Below are 11,950 nucleotides of genomic sequence, written 5' to 3'. Positions count from 1 at the left end.
ACTGGACCACATTGTCTATAGAAATGGCCATCGAATTGGGGTGCCCATGCGTGTCAGTGGCTCTTGTCATAATAAAGAAATTTTATCTGCTTAAGGAGATCTGAATTTCATCTGAAAGAGAGGGTCCTTGGAAGCAGAGAGGCTTGTCCCAACAACTTTCCATCGTCTAAGGCAGGTAATTGGCTTCTCTGCAGTCTGCTCTAGACGGAAGTTCTCCAGCCGGCGTTCCCATCTCTAGTAGAGACCACAGGGGAGATATTTCAAAGTGGGGCGCAGAAGGGGCTGCCACAGTCTCTGGCCCAAACTTCCCACTCCTTTGCTCTTTACCCAAGCAAGTTCCTTACCCCACCGAGCGGGACGGGGTCAGGGGTGGGGACGGGGCGATTGGAGCGAAGGCCCTGAGTGCCTGCCCCAGCACTAGGGGTTTTCTTGGAGACATTGACTGTAGTCATTGAAGTACTGATAAACAGAACCTGATCCACGTGTTGGTATCCGAATGCCGGGCTGTCGGAAAGAGCGGGTAGGAGTGAGCTGCCGATCCCTCCCCACCTCCTGCGTCCGTTTGGACAGAAAGGTCAAGAGCGATGTGGGTCGAGGGGACCGTTTGCCTTCTGTGCGACAACCTAGAGGAGACCTCGGACGTAGGAGCAGCGGGGGGACGGGCGCCCTCGGGGCTGTGCGCAGAGGTGGATCTGGTCTGACAGACAGTGGTGTTTCCAAGCTGGAAGGCTTTGCTGGTGGCTTGTGGGCCATTAGATCGCGGCTGCAGCTGCGAAGGGGATAAGTTTAATGTTAGACAGAGCAAAGCGAGTATGTACAGAAGAAGGAAAGGGAGAAGACAAATCACATTTGTCGGACTTACATCTGTAGGGTGTTTTTTTTAATTACGGTTCAAACTGAGTGACTTGTTGCCATTGTGAAACAGCTGGTGTTGAAGAGACATTTAAAGAGGGAGATAGAGGTACTGAGCAGAGCTGAGGGTGGATGCCAGGATTACATGCCAGGTATTGCCTGCTCAGGTGAGAGGGAGGTAGAGGGCATTTAATGACCACATGCGCTAACACAGGCTGTGCTCGAAATAAACACGTTTCTCTCTATCACCAGAACAGTTAATGCCGTTTAAATACACCTGAAGTACAAAATGCTGTGTCGTAGAGCACCGCTCCTTGTTTATCTGTCGGGTGGCCGTGGCCTACTAAACCTTCCTGCCCCCTTGGTACTCCCACTATTTGTTCATATTAAAAGCAGCCGCAACGTGCGAGGCATTTTCTGCACATACAAGGAAATGCCATATCCTCGGACGGGTTTGCAGTCTAAAAGGACAAATAGCTCAAAATGGGCAGTCTGGAGTTCAGTGTAAATGCAAAATGATTTGAGATGTGCAGTCTATTTTCACTATGTTTATCTTTGCTACCTGCTCAGGGGGTGGTCCGTGGGGATGAAGAGACAGGGTAGTCCTGCCCTGGAAAATGGCATAGGAAACAGGCAGCACTTTCCAGAGAAGCCTGAATGATGCTAAACAGGTAGAGGACTCAAGTGGGTCCAGTTGCTGAAGCAAGACCAGTGCCTTATTTTCAAGGTTTTGCTTCCCAGGGCCAGCCCTGTGTGGCTGTCTGGACTGCCTGCAGCTGCCCTACATCCATATCCAGAATTTCTAGTTTCCTGCACTTTTCTCCAAGCTTTTTTCTGTTTGCCTTTTGGGATTTTGTGCCTGTAGCAATTTAATGTACCACAGCCTTTTTTTTTCCTTCTCCCCTTTTTTTTGTCTTTTTTTTTATTGTGGAGGGAGAGGTAGAAGTAGGGGTGAGAGCTGTGGCTATGGAGATGCAGGTAGATAAAGGTAATTACTTAAACACATATAGGGCAGGACTTACTGGTTTGGAGACCCAGATTAAGATGCAGAGGAGCATGTGAGGTTGATGATTATATTTCGGGGAGAGTTAATTGACGGAAGGTGAAGGCAGACAAAGAACCGCTGCTTACTGCCTTCTTGAATCCCAATCAGGAATTATGATTAAAGACGCGGCGAGACAACAGAGGCCTGATGAATTGGTGTCTCTTTTTTTTCTTTTTTGCCGTCATTCACACTTGATTGACTTCAACCTTTCAAGTGCAAAAGTCTCTCTTTTCCATTATTATTCATAGCCATCTGAGTTTTTCTAATTAAAGTGTATGAAAACAATTACTGATCCGTCGTACTGAGTGTGGTAGTGAGGATGGCTGCCTTACTGTAATGCGTATAAAAAGCCCACAGTTTTCTATAATGATGTGCAGCTGAGGTGTTAGATAATTTTATTCTTTTTCTACTCTGTTGGGGTTTTTTTTAATTTCTCATGATTTATTTTTCATAATTCCTAAAGATCCTAGGAAAGCGCTCTCCCTGCTGATAAAGCTAAGAGGGACAGCTCCTTCTTGTCTTCCCTCCTTTGCGTTCCTGCTCGTCCCCCTCCTCCGAGCCCGGCTACCGGGAATTAACCAGTGACCTTTCACGTCTCCCAGCCCACCACCCACCACCATCAGATGCTCCCGCTTAGAGTAAAAGGTGGAATGAATTTGGTGTGCTCAGCTTCCCTCCTGGTGATCTGTCAGTGTCAGCTGCCTTTCCTGCAGACCTCTGTGGGACCCAGCGCTCATCTCCGTGCACTGGCCGTCCCAGTAAAGGGGGGGAGCTCAGCATTCCTCCCCAGTGCGGTTCGGATGTCTGCAGCCACTCTAACGCGAACATTTGTTTCTGAGGTTTTTCATGGACTGTTTTTGCTTCCGTTCACTTAGTGAAGCCAATGTCTAGTTTGTGTTTGCTTGGATTTGACATGCGTGTAGATAAGGAAGATTTTATGTCCTGCACATGGGTTTACCTTCAGCTTCACCACGGATTTGCTAATATCTCAAGCAGTTCAATCAGAGCCTTGCGGTCCTTGACTTTGCAGAAAGCAAGGTACACTGGTTGCAGATAACAGCCTCACTCACTCGTCTGAAATCCAAGGTTCAACTGCCCTCTTAGTATCTGACAGAAGGATGGAGAGACTTGATTTGCTAGGAAACATACCTGTCTAGGAGTGTTTATTTATGCCTCACTTTCCCAGCAGTCAGAGGCTGGGAGCACAAGCACCACAAGCATTGCAAGTCAGTGGTGGTTTCTGTTCCTTCAAGTACTACAGCCCTGGTGAAAGGGAAATGTTCCCTGAGCTTCAGCGGAATGAAGCGTGTGGCTGCTCAGAGCTGTAGAGGTGTCTTCACTTGCCACAAGCGTTTAACCAGTGCTGGCAGCCGTGTGCTGGAATATGTCATAGATGATGGTGATACAGGTTTGTCTTTCCAGTTGCTGCTCTGGGGAGAAGGGCTGTGGGGCAGCTTTTCAGGTGGTGTGAGATACTGACTCTGGACATTCAGAAGGGTGTTCATTGTCCTGCATCTGATACCAACCATGTGCAAACTGCTAGCGAGGTAGTTTGTATGTTCTATGCGTGATTGGATACACGCAAAGAAACACAGTTTTCCAGAAAAAGATGAGCGTACGCATGTGACTCTTTCAAAGAGTATCTCTAGTTGAAGCACGCAAACTCTCCAGCTCTTTAAAAATGTTGGTGTTCAAGCACTGCACTGGTTATGATCGTGCAGGGTCTAGACAAACACTTAAAGAGAGGCGAAGGGAACACATCAGTCAGAGCAAGGAAAGGGTTACCAAAAGCTTTTCATTTCACAGACAATTTGCTGTCTTTTTAGTCTTTCCTTATTCATCCTTTTCTTTATCACCTCTCTCCTTATTTGTACTTTTCTTTCTCATGCCCCTCCTTTTCCTGCATCAATACGCTTTGAAAACAGTGCTGCAATGCTCCCTAGTTCAAGATTACAGTGTACTTTACGAGGTATGATTTAATTAGGGTCCTTATTATGTTTTCAGCAGCTTAAGGTGGGCCTTTCAACTTATCTACCTAATTGGTTGCACAAGAAGTTTCACAGCCCATGACAAAACATTGTCAGTGATCAAAGTCTGAATTCTACATAAAGGGAAAATATTAATAATAAGATTATTCTTCAAGTGTGCACAGCTAATTATGTCCAGAATGTAACTGTAGAAACACTTTTGACTGATGTGAGCTTTGTCTAATAAACATGAGTCTCCAGCGAGCTATGAAAAGTGACGCCTCTGACTTTACAATACTGGTGTCTAATTTTGCCACTAAAGGTGTTTAAAATATTTTCCTGTGTTTTTCTTCTCCCCACATCCTTCCCTCCCTGTCTCCAGGTGACAACACCTGAGGTGATGATGCCCAGCAGCATGTTTCTCCCAGCAGCCGCTCCAGAGAAAGACGGGAACTCCGCTGCAGAGGAGCTGGGGAAGCAGCCTGGTGAGTGCGGCTCAATGAGGTCCAGGGGTCCCACCACTCCCCCAGCTCCCATCACCTGGTCAGGGACTGTGTCTGGGGACATCTCCGCATGGGTGAGCTCCTTGTGCCCAGCGTCTCCTGAGAACCACAGTCGGACGGTGCCCAGCAGGGCCATCTCCCTTCATCTGTGTCACAAACAGGCTGGTGCCCCGGGTGTCCCCATGGCAGGGCAGAGCAGGGCGGCTCAGAGCTGAGGAGCACAGCTCACCACCATGGCGATTCGCGTGGAAATGGTGTTGAATCCTTGCAAAGGAGAAGACCAGATGTGAGCAGTGAAAAGCAGAGGTGGTAGAGGGCTGAGGGGATTGGTAGAGAAACGCCGAAGGTTGCAGCTGCCGCCCTCAGACTGTGCTACCACCTCTACTTGCTCTGCTGCTATCGTAGATCAAGTACATACGCTGGGCACACAGTTTGGGGAGCTTTGAGCTGCTGCGGTCCTTATCCAGTCCAAATGTCCTCCACCTTTTTCATTGCCATGCTGTGTTAGGAAGGCATGACTGTAAATCAATGGCTATTTAGTCCTGGCTTTGTAGTGTGATGTGAGAGCATCCCAAGAACATCATTCTGCGTGGGCAGAAGTGTCTGATCTCAAACCTGGCAGGGAAACAGTGCCGATCTTCCTTCTGTGACCTCTTGGAAGGTCTGTAAGGAATCTGGGAATGAAGACAGCCGTTGTTACCTTTCAGGCAGACAGCCCCAAGGCAGTGATGCTGGTGGGGCAGCACTGGCACAGCCAGGGTAGCTAATGCTGCCCTGGGCAATGGGATCCCTTTTTTGGCCTCTGCCCATATAACGCTGTCTTTTCTGGCAGGACTGTGCTCTTAGACCCTGGAAGAGTGGCAGTGCACTAAGTGTTTGCTCCTTCTTCTCCCATCCTTCCTCAAACAGCACCCTTTGAGCTGCTGCCAGCAGGACCTGAATTTCATTCCTGTTGTTTCTAGCTTTGTTAGGACCAAGACTCAAATACTACGTTCAGTTTGATGAACCTTCTTATTGGAAAAGAGGCAGGACATCAAAGAAAAACAGCAAAGACAGACAGGTGGCTGAATGGCCTTCACTTAAAAGGAAGAATTAAAGGTGATAAATGCACTAAGGGAACGTGTGTGTGTGAATAACTTCCAGATATTCAAAGTGGGCAAGAAAGTAAATTGTGTAGCTTTATGCAATGGGCCATGATGAGGGTAATGGGCTGGTATTAAAATAAATGAATGAAGATAGAGAAGAAATGTTAGAAATCGTGTCATCTTGCAGAGAAAAAAACATGGCCATATTAGGGACAAAAAGAGGGTGTTGATCAGCCCTTTTGTGCTGGGGTAATTTTCAGGTTTGCTCTGATTTTGTTTTCACAGAGATCTCTGAGGACTCTTAGTCTTTTGCCATCGGAAAGCGCAGAGCACAGCGGAGATCCCAAGCCCGTTCCGGCTGATCAGAGCTCTGCCAGGGAGGACTCCGGCTTCCTCTGCTGGAAGAAGGGCTGCAACCAGGTGTTCAAGAGCTCGGCAGCCCTGCAGACACACTTCAACGAAGTACACGCAAAGCGGCCTCAACTGCCGGTGTCCGATCGCCACGTCTACAAGTACCGTTGTAACCAGTGCAGCCTGGCGTTCAAAACCATTGAGAAGCTGCAGCTCCATTCCCAGTACCACGTCATCCGGGCGGCCACGATGTGCTGCCTCTGCCAGCGCAGCTTCCGAACCTTCCAGGCCCTGAAGAAGCACCTGGAAAGCAGCCATCTGGAGCTGAGCGAGGCCGACATTCAGCAGCTGTATGGTGGTCTCTTGGTCAACGGGGACCTCCTTGCTATGGGCGATCCTTCACTTGCAGAAGACCACACTATAATAGTCGAGGAAGATAAGGAGGAGGAGAGTGACTTGGAAGATAAGCAGAGCCCGACAGGTAGCGATTCGGGGTCGGTGCAAGAGGACTCTGGCTCAGAACCAAAAAGGGCCTTACCCTTCAGGAAGGGCCCTAACTTCACTATGGAGAAGTTCCTAGATCCATCTCGCCCTTACAAGTGCACAGTCTGCAAGGAGTCTTTCACGCAAAAGAATATTCTCCTGGTCCATTACAATTCAGTTTCTCATCTGCATAAACTGAAAAGAGCCCTCCAAGAGTCTGCTACTGGGCAGCCCGAACCTACCAGCAGCCCAGACAACAAACCTTTTAAGTGTAACACCTGCAACGTGGCCTACAGTCAGAGCTCAACCTTGGAGATCCACATGAGGTCTGTCCTGCACCAGACCAAGGCTCGTGCTGCCAAGCTGGAGGCAGCTGGGGGCAGCAGCAGTAGTAACGGAGCTGGCAACAGCAGCAGCAGCAGTCTCTCTTTGGGTTCATCCACGCCAAGTCCAGTGAGCGCTAGCAACAGTAATACTTTTACAACCACCAACACAAGTAATTCGGGCACAACTCCCATTCCCAGCCTGCTCAACCAGGTATCCGGCGACAATGTGGGAATTCCTCCTTTAGGTAACCCTGTAAGCACTATTTCCTCCCCTTCGGAGCCCAAAGAGGTAAACCGAAAGAAGCTGGCAGACATGATTGCGTCCAGGCAGCAGCAGCAGCAGCAGCAGCAACAGCAGCAGCAGACAGCAGCAGCAGCAGCAGCAAGCTCAAACCTTGGCACAGGCACAGGCCCAAGTCCAGGCCCATCTGCAGCAAGAACTGCAGCAGCAAGCTGCTCTCCTGCAGTCTCAGCTGTTCAACCCAGCACTTTTGCCGCACTTTCCGATGACCACTGAGACCCTTCTGCAGCTTCAGCAACAGCAGCATCTTTTGTTTCCTTTCTACATCCCCAGTGCTGAGTTCCAGCTCAATCCAGAAGTTAGTTTGCCTGTCACCAGTGGTGCACTGACATTGACTGGTACGGGTCCAAGTTTGCTGGAGGACTTGAAGGCTCAAGTTCAGCTCCCTCAACAGAGCCACCCACAGCTCTTACAGCAGCAGCAAGGTCAGCTGTCCTTGTCACAACCTCACTCCGTCCTTATACAGCAGAGCCAGCACCCTGAGAAGAAGAATAAATCTGCAGTGAAGGAGAAAGAAAAAGAAACCCCACGGGAAAGGGAAAGCACAGAGAGGGGAGACAATAATGTAGCATCTAAGGAGTCTCTGCCTGATAACTTAAAGCCCAAAGAGAAGAAGGACTTTGTACCAGGCAGTAGTTCGGAACCTTCCTTACTGCCTCCACGTATTGCCTCTGATGCAAGAGGGAATGCCACAAAAGCCTTGCTGGAAAACTTTGGCTTTGAGCTTGTCATTCAGTATAATGAGAACAAGCAGAAGGTGCAGAAGAAAAATGGGAAGACAGAGCAAGGTGAGAACTTGGAAAAGCTTGAGTGCGATACATGTGGCAAGTTCTTTTCAAACATCCTTATCCTGAAGAGCCACCAAGAGCATGTTCACCAACATTACTTTCCCTTTAAGCAGTTAGAGAGATTTGCCAAACAATACAGAGAACACTATGACAAACTGTACCCACTACGGCCTCAAACCCCAGAGCCACCGCCACCACCTCCACCGCCCCCACCTCCACTCCCTCCAGCACCTCCTCAGCCGGCTTCTACTCCTACCATTCCTACTTCTGCCCCACCGATTACCTCTCCTACAATCGCACCAGCCCAGCCGTCTGTGCCACTCACCCAGCTCTCCATGCCAATGGAGCTCCCCATCTTTTCACCACTTATGATGCAAACCATGCCACTACAAACGTTACCTGCTCAGCTGCCGCCCCAGCTTGGTCCCGTAGACCCTCTGCCTGCCGACTTGGCCCAGTTGTACCAGCATCAGCTCAACCCTAGCCTTCTCCAGCAGCAGCAGAACAAGAGGCCACGGACGCGGATCACCGATGACCAACTCAGAGTCCTTCGGCAGTATTTTGATATTAACAATTCCCCAAGTGAGGAACAGATCAAAGAGATGGCGGACAAATCTGGATTGCCCCAGAAGGTGATCAAGCACTGGTTCAGAAACACTCTTTTCAAAGAACGCCAGCGCAACAAGGATTCCCCATACAACTTCAGTAATCCTCCCATTACCAGCCTGGAAGAACTGAAGATAGACTCACGGCCTCCTTCTCCAGAACCTCAAAAGCAGGAGTACTGGGGAAGCAAGCGGTCCTCCCGGACACGCTTTACTGACTACCAACTCAGAGTCTTGCAGGACTTCTTTGATGCCAATGCTTATCCAAAGGATGATGAATTTGAGCAGCTTTCTAACTTGCTGAACCTCCCAACGCGTGTTATAGTGGTGTGGTTCCAGAATGCCCGCCAAAAAGCTAGGAAAAACTATGAGAATCAGGGAGAAGGCAAAGACGGGGAACGACGGGAGCTTACAAATGACAGGTATATTAGAACAAGCAACTTGAACTACCAATGCAAAAAGTGCAGTCTAGTCTTTCAGCGCATTTTTGATCTCATTAAACACCAGAAAAAGCTTTGTTACAAAGATGAGGATGAGGATGGACAGGATGATAGCCAGAATGAAGACTCTATGGATGCAATAGAGCTCTTGACTCCAACCAGTTCCTCCTGCAGCACACCAATGCCCTCGCAAGCTTACAGCACACCTACGTCTTCAGCCAATGCAACCTCCTCAGCTTTTCTGCAGCTCACAGCAGAGGCAGATGATTCCTCCGCCTATAGTTCTAAAGTAGAAGCTACAGATGAGAAACCAAAGCAGTCTGAACCTCCAAGTACACAGCAAAACCAAACTCAAGAGAAACAAGTGCAACCAAAGCAAGAGTCTCAGCAGCAACAGGACCAAGGGGAACAAAAGACAAGTTCAGCACACCAAAAGATTTCACAGTTATCCTCCCCCTCTTCATTGCAACAGCCACCTCCCCCTCCTCAGCCCCCTCAGTGCTCCTTGTCACAGTCAAGCCCAAGTCCATCTCAGCTCTCACATCTCTCCCTCAAACCCATTCACACATCCACCCCTCAACAGCTGGCAAACCTACCTCCTCAGCTAATCCCATACCAGTGTGACCAGTGTAAGCTGGCATTTCCTTCCTTTGAGCATTGGCAGGAGCATCAGCAGCTTCATTTTCTGAGTGCACAGAACCAGTTTATCCACCCCCCATTCCTGGACAGAACGCTGGATATGCCGTTCATGCTTTTTGATCCCAGTAATCCACTACTTGCGAGCCAGCTGCTATCTGGAACATTACCACAGATTCCAGCAAGCTCAGCCACTTCCCCGTCAACTCCAACATCCACAATGAATACACTGAAGAGAAAGTTGGAGGAAAAGGCCAGTGCAAGCCCTGGAGAGAATGACAGTGGGACTGGAGGAGAAGAACCGCAAAGGGATAAACGTCTAAGGACAACCATTACCCCAGAGCAGCTGGAAATTCTTTATCAGAAATACTTGCTCGACTCCAACCCAACACGGAAAATGTTGGATCACATTGCACATGAAGTGGGCTTAAAGAAACGTGTGGTGCAAGTTTGGTTTCAGAACACCCGTGCACGAGAAAGAAAGGGGCAGTTCAGAGCTGTAGGGCCTGCCCAAGCCCATAGACGGTGTCCCTTCTGCCGAGCTCTTTTTAAAGCCAAGACAGCTCTCGAAGCTCATATCCGATCCCGTCACTGGCATGAGGCCAAGAGAGCTGGATACAACTTGACGTTGTCTGCTATGCTCTTAGATTGTGATGGGGGACTCCAGATGAAGGGAGACATCTTTGATGGAGCAAGCTTTTCCCACATGCCACCAACTAGCAGTGATGGACAGAGTGTTCCTCTCTCCCCAGTGAACAAGACCATGGAACTGTCACCTCGAACTCTGCTGAGTCCATCCTCCATTAAGGTGGAAGGGATAGAAGACTTTGAGAGTCCCTCCATGTCCTCAGTCAATCTGAGCTTTGACCAAACAAAGCTGGACAATGATGACTGCTCTTCTGTCAACACTGCAATTACAGACACTACAACAGGAGATGAAGGGAACGCAGACAACGATAGTGCAACAGGGATTGCAACCGAAACCAAATCAGCGTCGGGACCCAGTGAAGGTCTGACAAAAGCTGCCATGATAGCAATGTCTGAATATGAAGATCGGCTGTCTTCTGGCCTGGTCAGCCCAGCTCCCAGCTTTTACAGCAAAGAGTACGATAATGAAGGTACTGTGGACTACAGTGAAACATCCAGCCTTGCCGACCCCTGCTCACCCAGCCCTGGTGCAAGTGGTTCAGCCAGCAAGTCTGGAGAGAGCGGGGATCGGCCCGGACAGAAACGCTTTCGCACTCAGATGACTAATCTCCAGCTAAAAGTTCTTAAGTCATGCTTTAATGACTACAGGACACCTACCATGCTGGAGTGTGAGGTCCTGGGCAATGACATTGGACTGCCAAAGAGAGTTGTTCAGGTCTGGTTCCAGAATGCTAGGGCAAAGGAGAAGAAGTCCAAACTCAGCATGGCCAAGCATTTTGGTATAAACCAAACAAGTTACGAGGGACCCAAAACAGAGTGCACTTTGTGTGGCATCAAGTACAGCGCTCGACTGTCTGTACGTGACCATATCTTCTCTCAACAGCATATCTCCAAAGTTAAAGAAACCATTGGAAGCCAGTTGGATAAGGAAAAGGAGTATTTTGACCCAGCTACTGTACGTCAGTTGATGGCTCAGCAGGAGCTGGACCGGATCAAAAAAGCCAATGAGGTTCTTGGTCTGGCAGCTCAACAGCAGGGCATGTTTGATAACGCCCCTCTGCAAGCTCTTAACCTTCCTGCTGCATACCCAGCACTACAGGGCATCCCTCCAGTCTTGCTCCCAGGCCTCAACAGCCCATCCTTACCAGGCTTCACTCCATCCAACACAGGTGGGTACAAGATATTATCACACTGCTCAGAGACACAGCTTAACTTGACACATCTTTAGCACAAGCAAATGTTCCCTTGAGAATGACTGATAATAGGATACCCAGCCCTTTAGTCAAGCATGTTTACTTGACAGCGAATACGCAATAGGTATTTTATCTTTAAATCCTGAACTCAGGTTTTCTAGCAAAGTCTGAAATAGAGCAAGATTTAGACATACTGCATAACTCCGTTTCGTTAGCACAGACTAAAAATTCTGAAGCACCTTCAAGGAAATGGAAAATAGAGGATGTATTAAACGGAACAGGAAAAGGACTAATGTGCTGAATGCATTGTTCATTATACCTTTCCTTTTGTTATTAAATTCAGTTTATGTAGTGCCATCCCAAGTTTTCAATAATTCTGAACTGTTTCTAGGGAAAAGTGTGATGTGCCTGGTAGCACTGGTGACACAAACCTGGAGCATCTTTATTTAATGTCCTTATGGTGACCTCCAGGACAAATCCCGATGCAACTGTGGATTGTTTTTTGAGCACTGGCTGGGCATGACCTGAAAATACCTTCTCAACAATCAACAGTGTAGTCGTGGGACAAATCTACTTTGTATTTTAACAAGATTTTTCTTAACAATACTACGTAAAAATGAAATTTGGCATAGTCCCTTGGGTGGCCTAATCCCAGATATTGGACTTTGGTTTTTGAGGATGCTCCTTTCCCTTGTACCTGCTGGACGGGTGGAAAGTGTAAGATGTG

The 11,950-nt window shown here is 48.5% G+C and overlaps 1 protein-coding gene across 1 annotated transcript; it reads left to right on the top strand.

The window, feature by feature from the left end:
• Positions 1 to 584: 584 nt before the first annotated feature.
• LOC104083620 (zinc finger homeobox protein 3-like) lies at positions 585 to 11,199 on the top strand (the record flags this gene model as incomplete). The annotated part of the gene is given in 5 exon segments (XM_009587152.1): positions 585 to 695; positions 4,247 to 4,349; positions 5,738 to 5,753; positions 5,755 to 6,976; positions 6,978 to 11,199. Coding segments are annotated over 5 exon segments (5,674 nt in total), but the record flags the coding sequence as incomplete, so codon positions are not given.
• Between the last annotated feature and the right edge of the window lie 751 nt (positions 11,200 to 11,950).

This window comes from Fulmarus glacialis, unplaced genomic scaffold (genome assembly GCF_000690835.1).
Source record: "Fulmarus glacialis isolate BGI_N327 unplaced genomic scaffold, ASM69083v1 scaffold29721, whole genome shotgun sequence".
Lineage (NCBI taxonomy): Eukaryota > Metazoa > Chordata > Aves > Procellariiformes > Procellariidae > Fulmarus > Fulmarus glacialis.
This window is presented reverse-complemented; position numbering and strand designations above follow the sequence as displayed.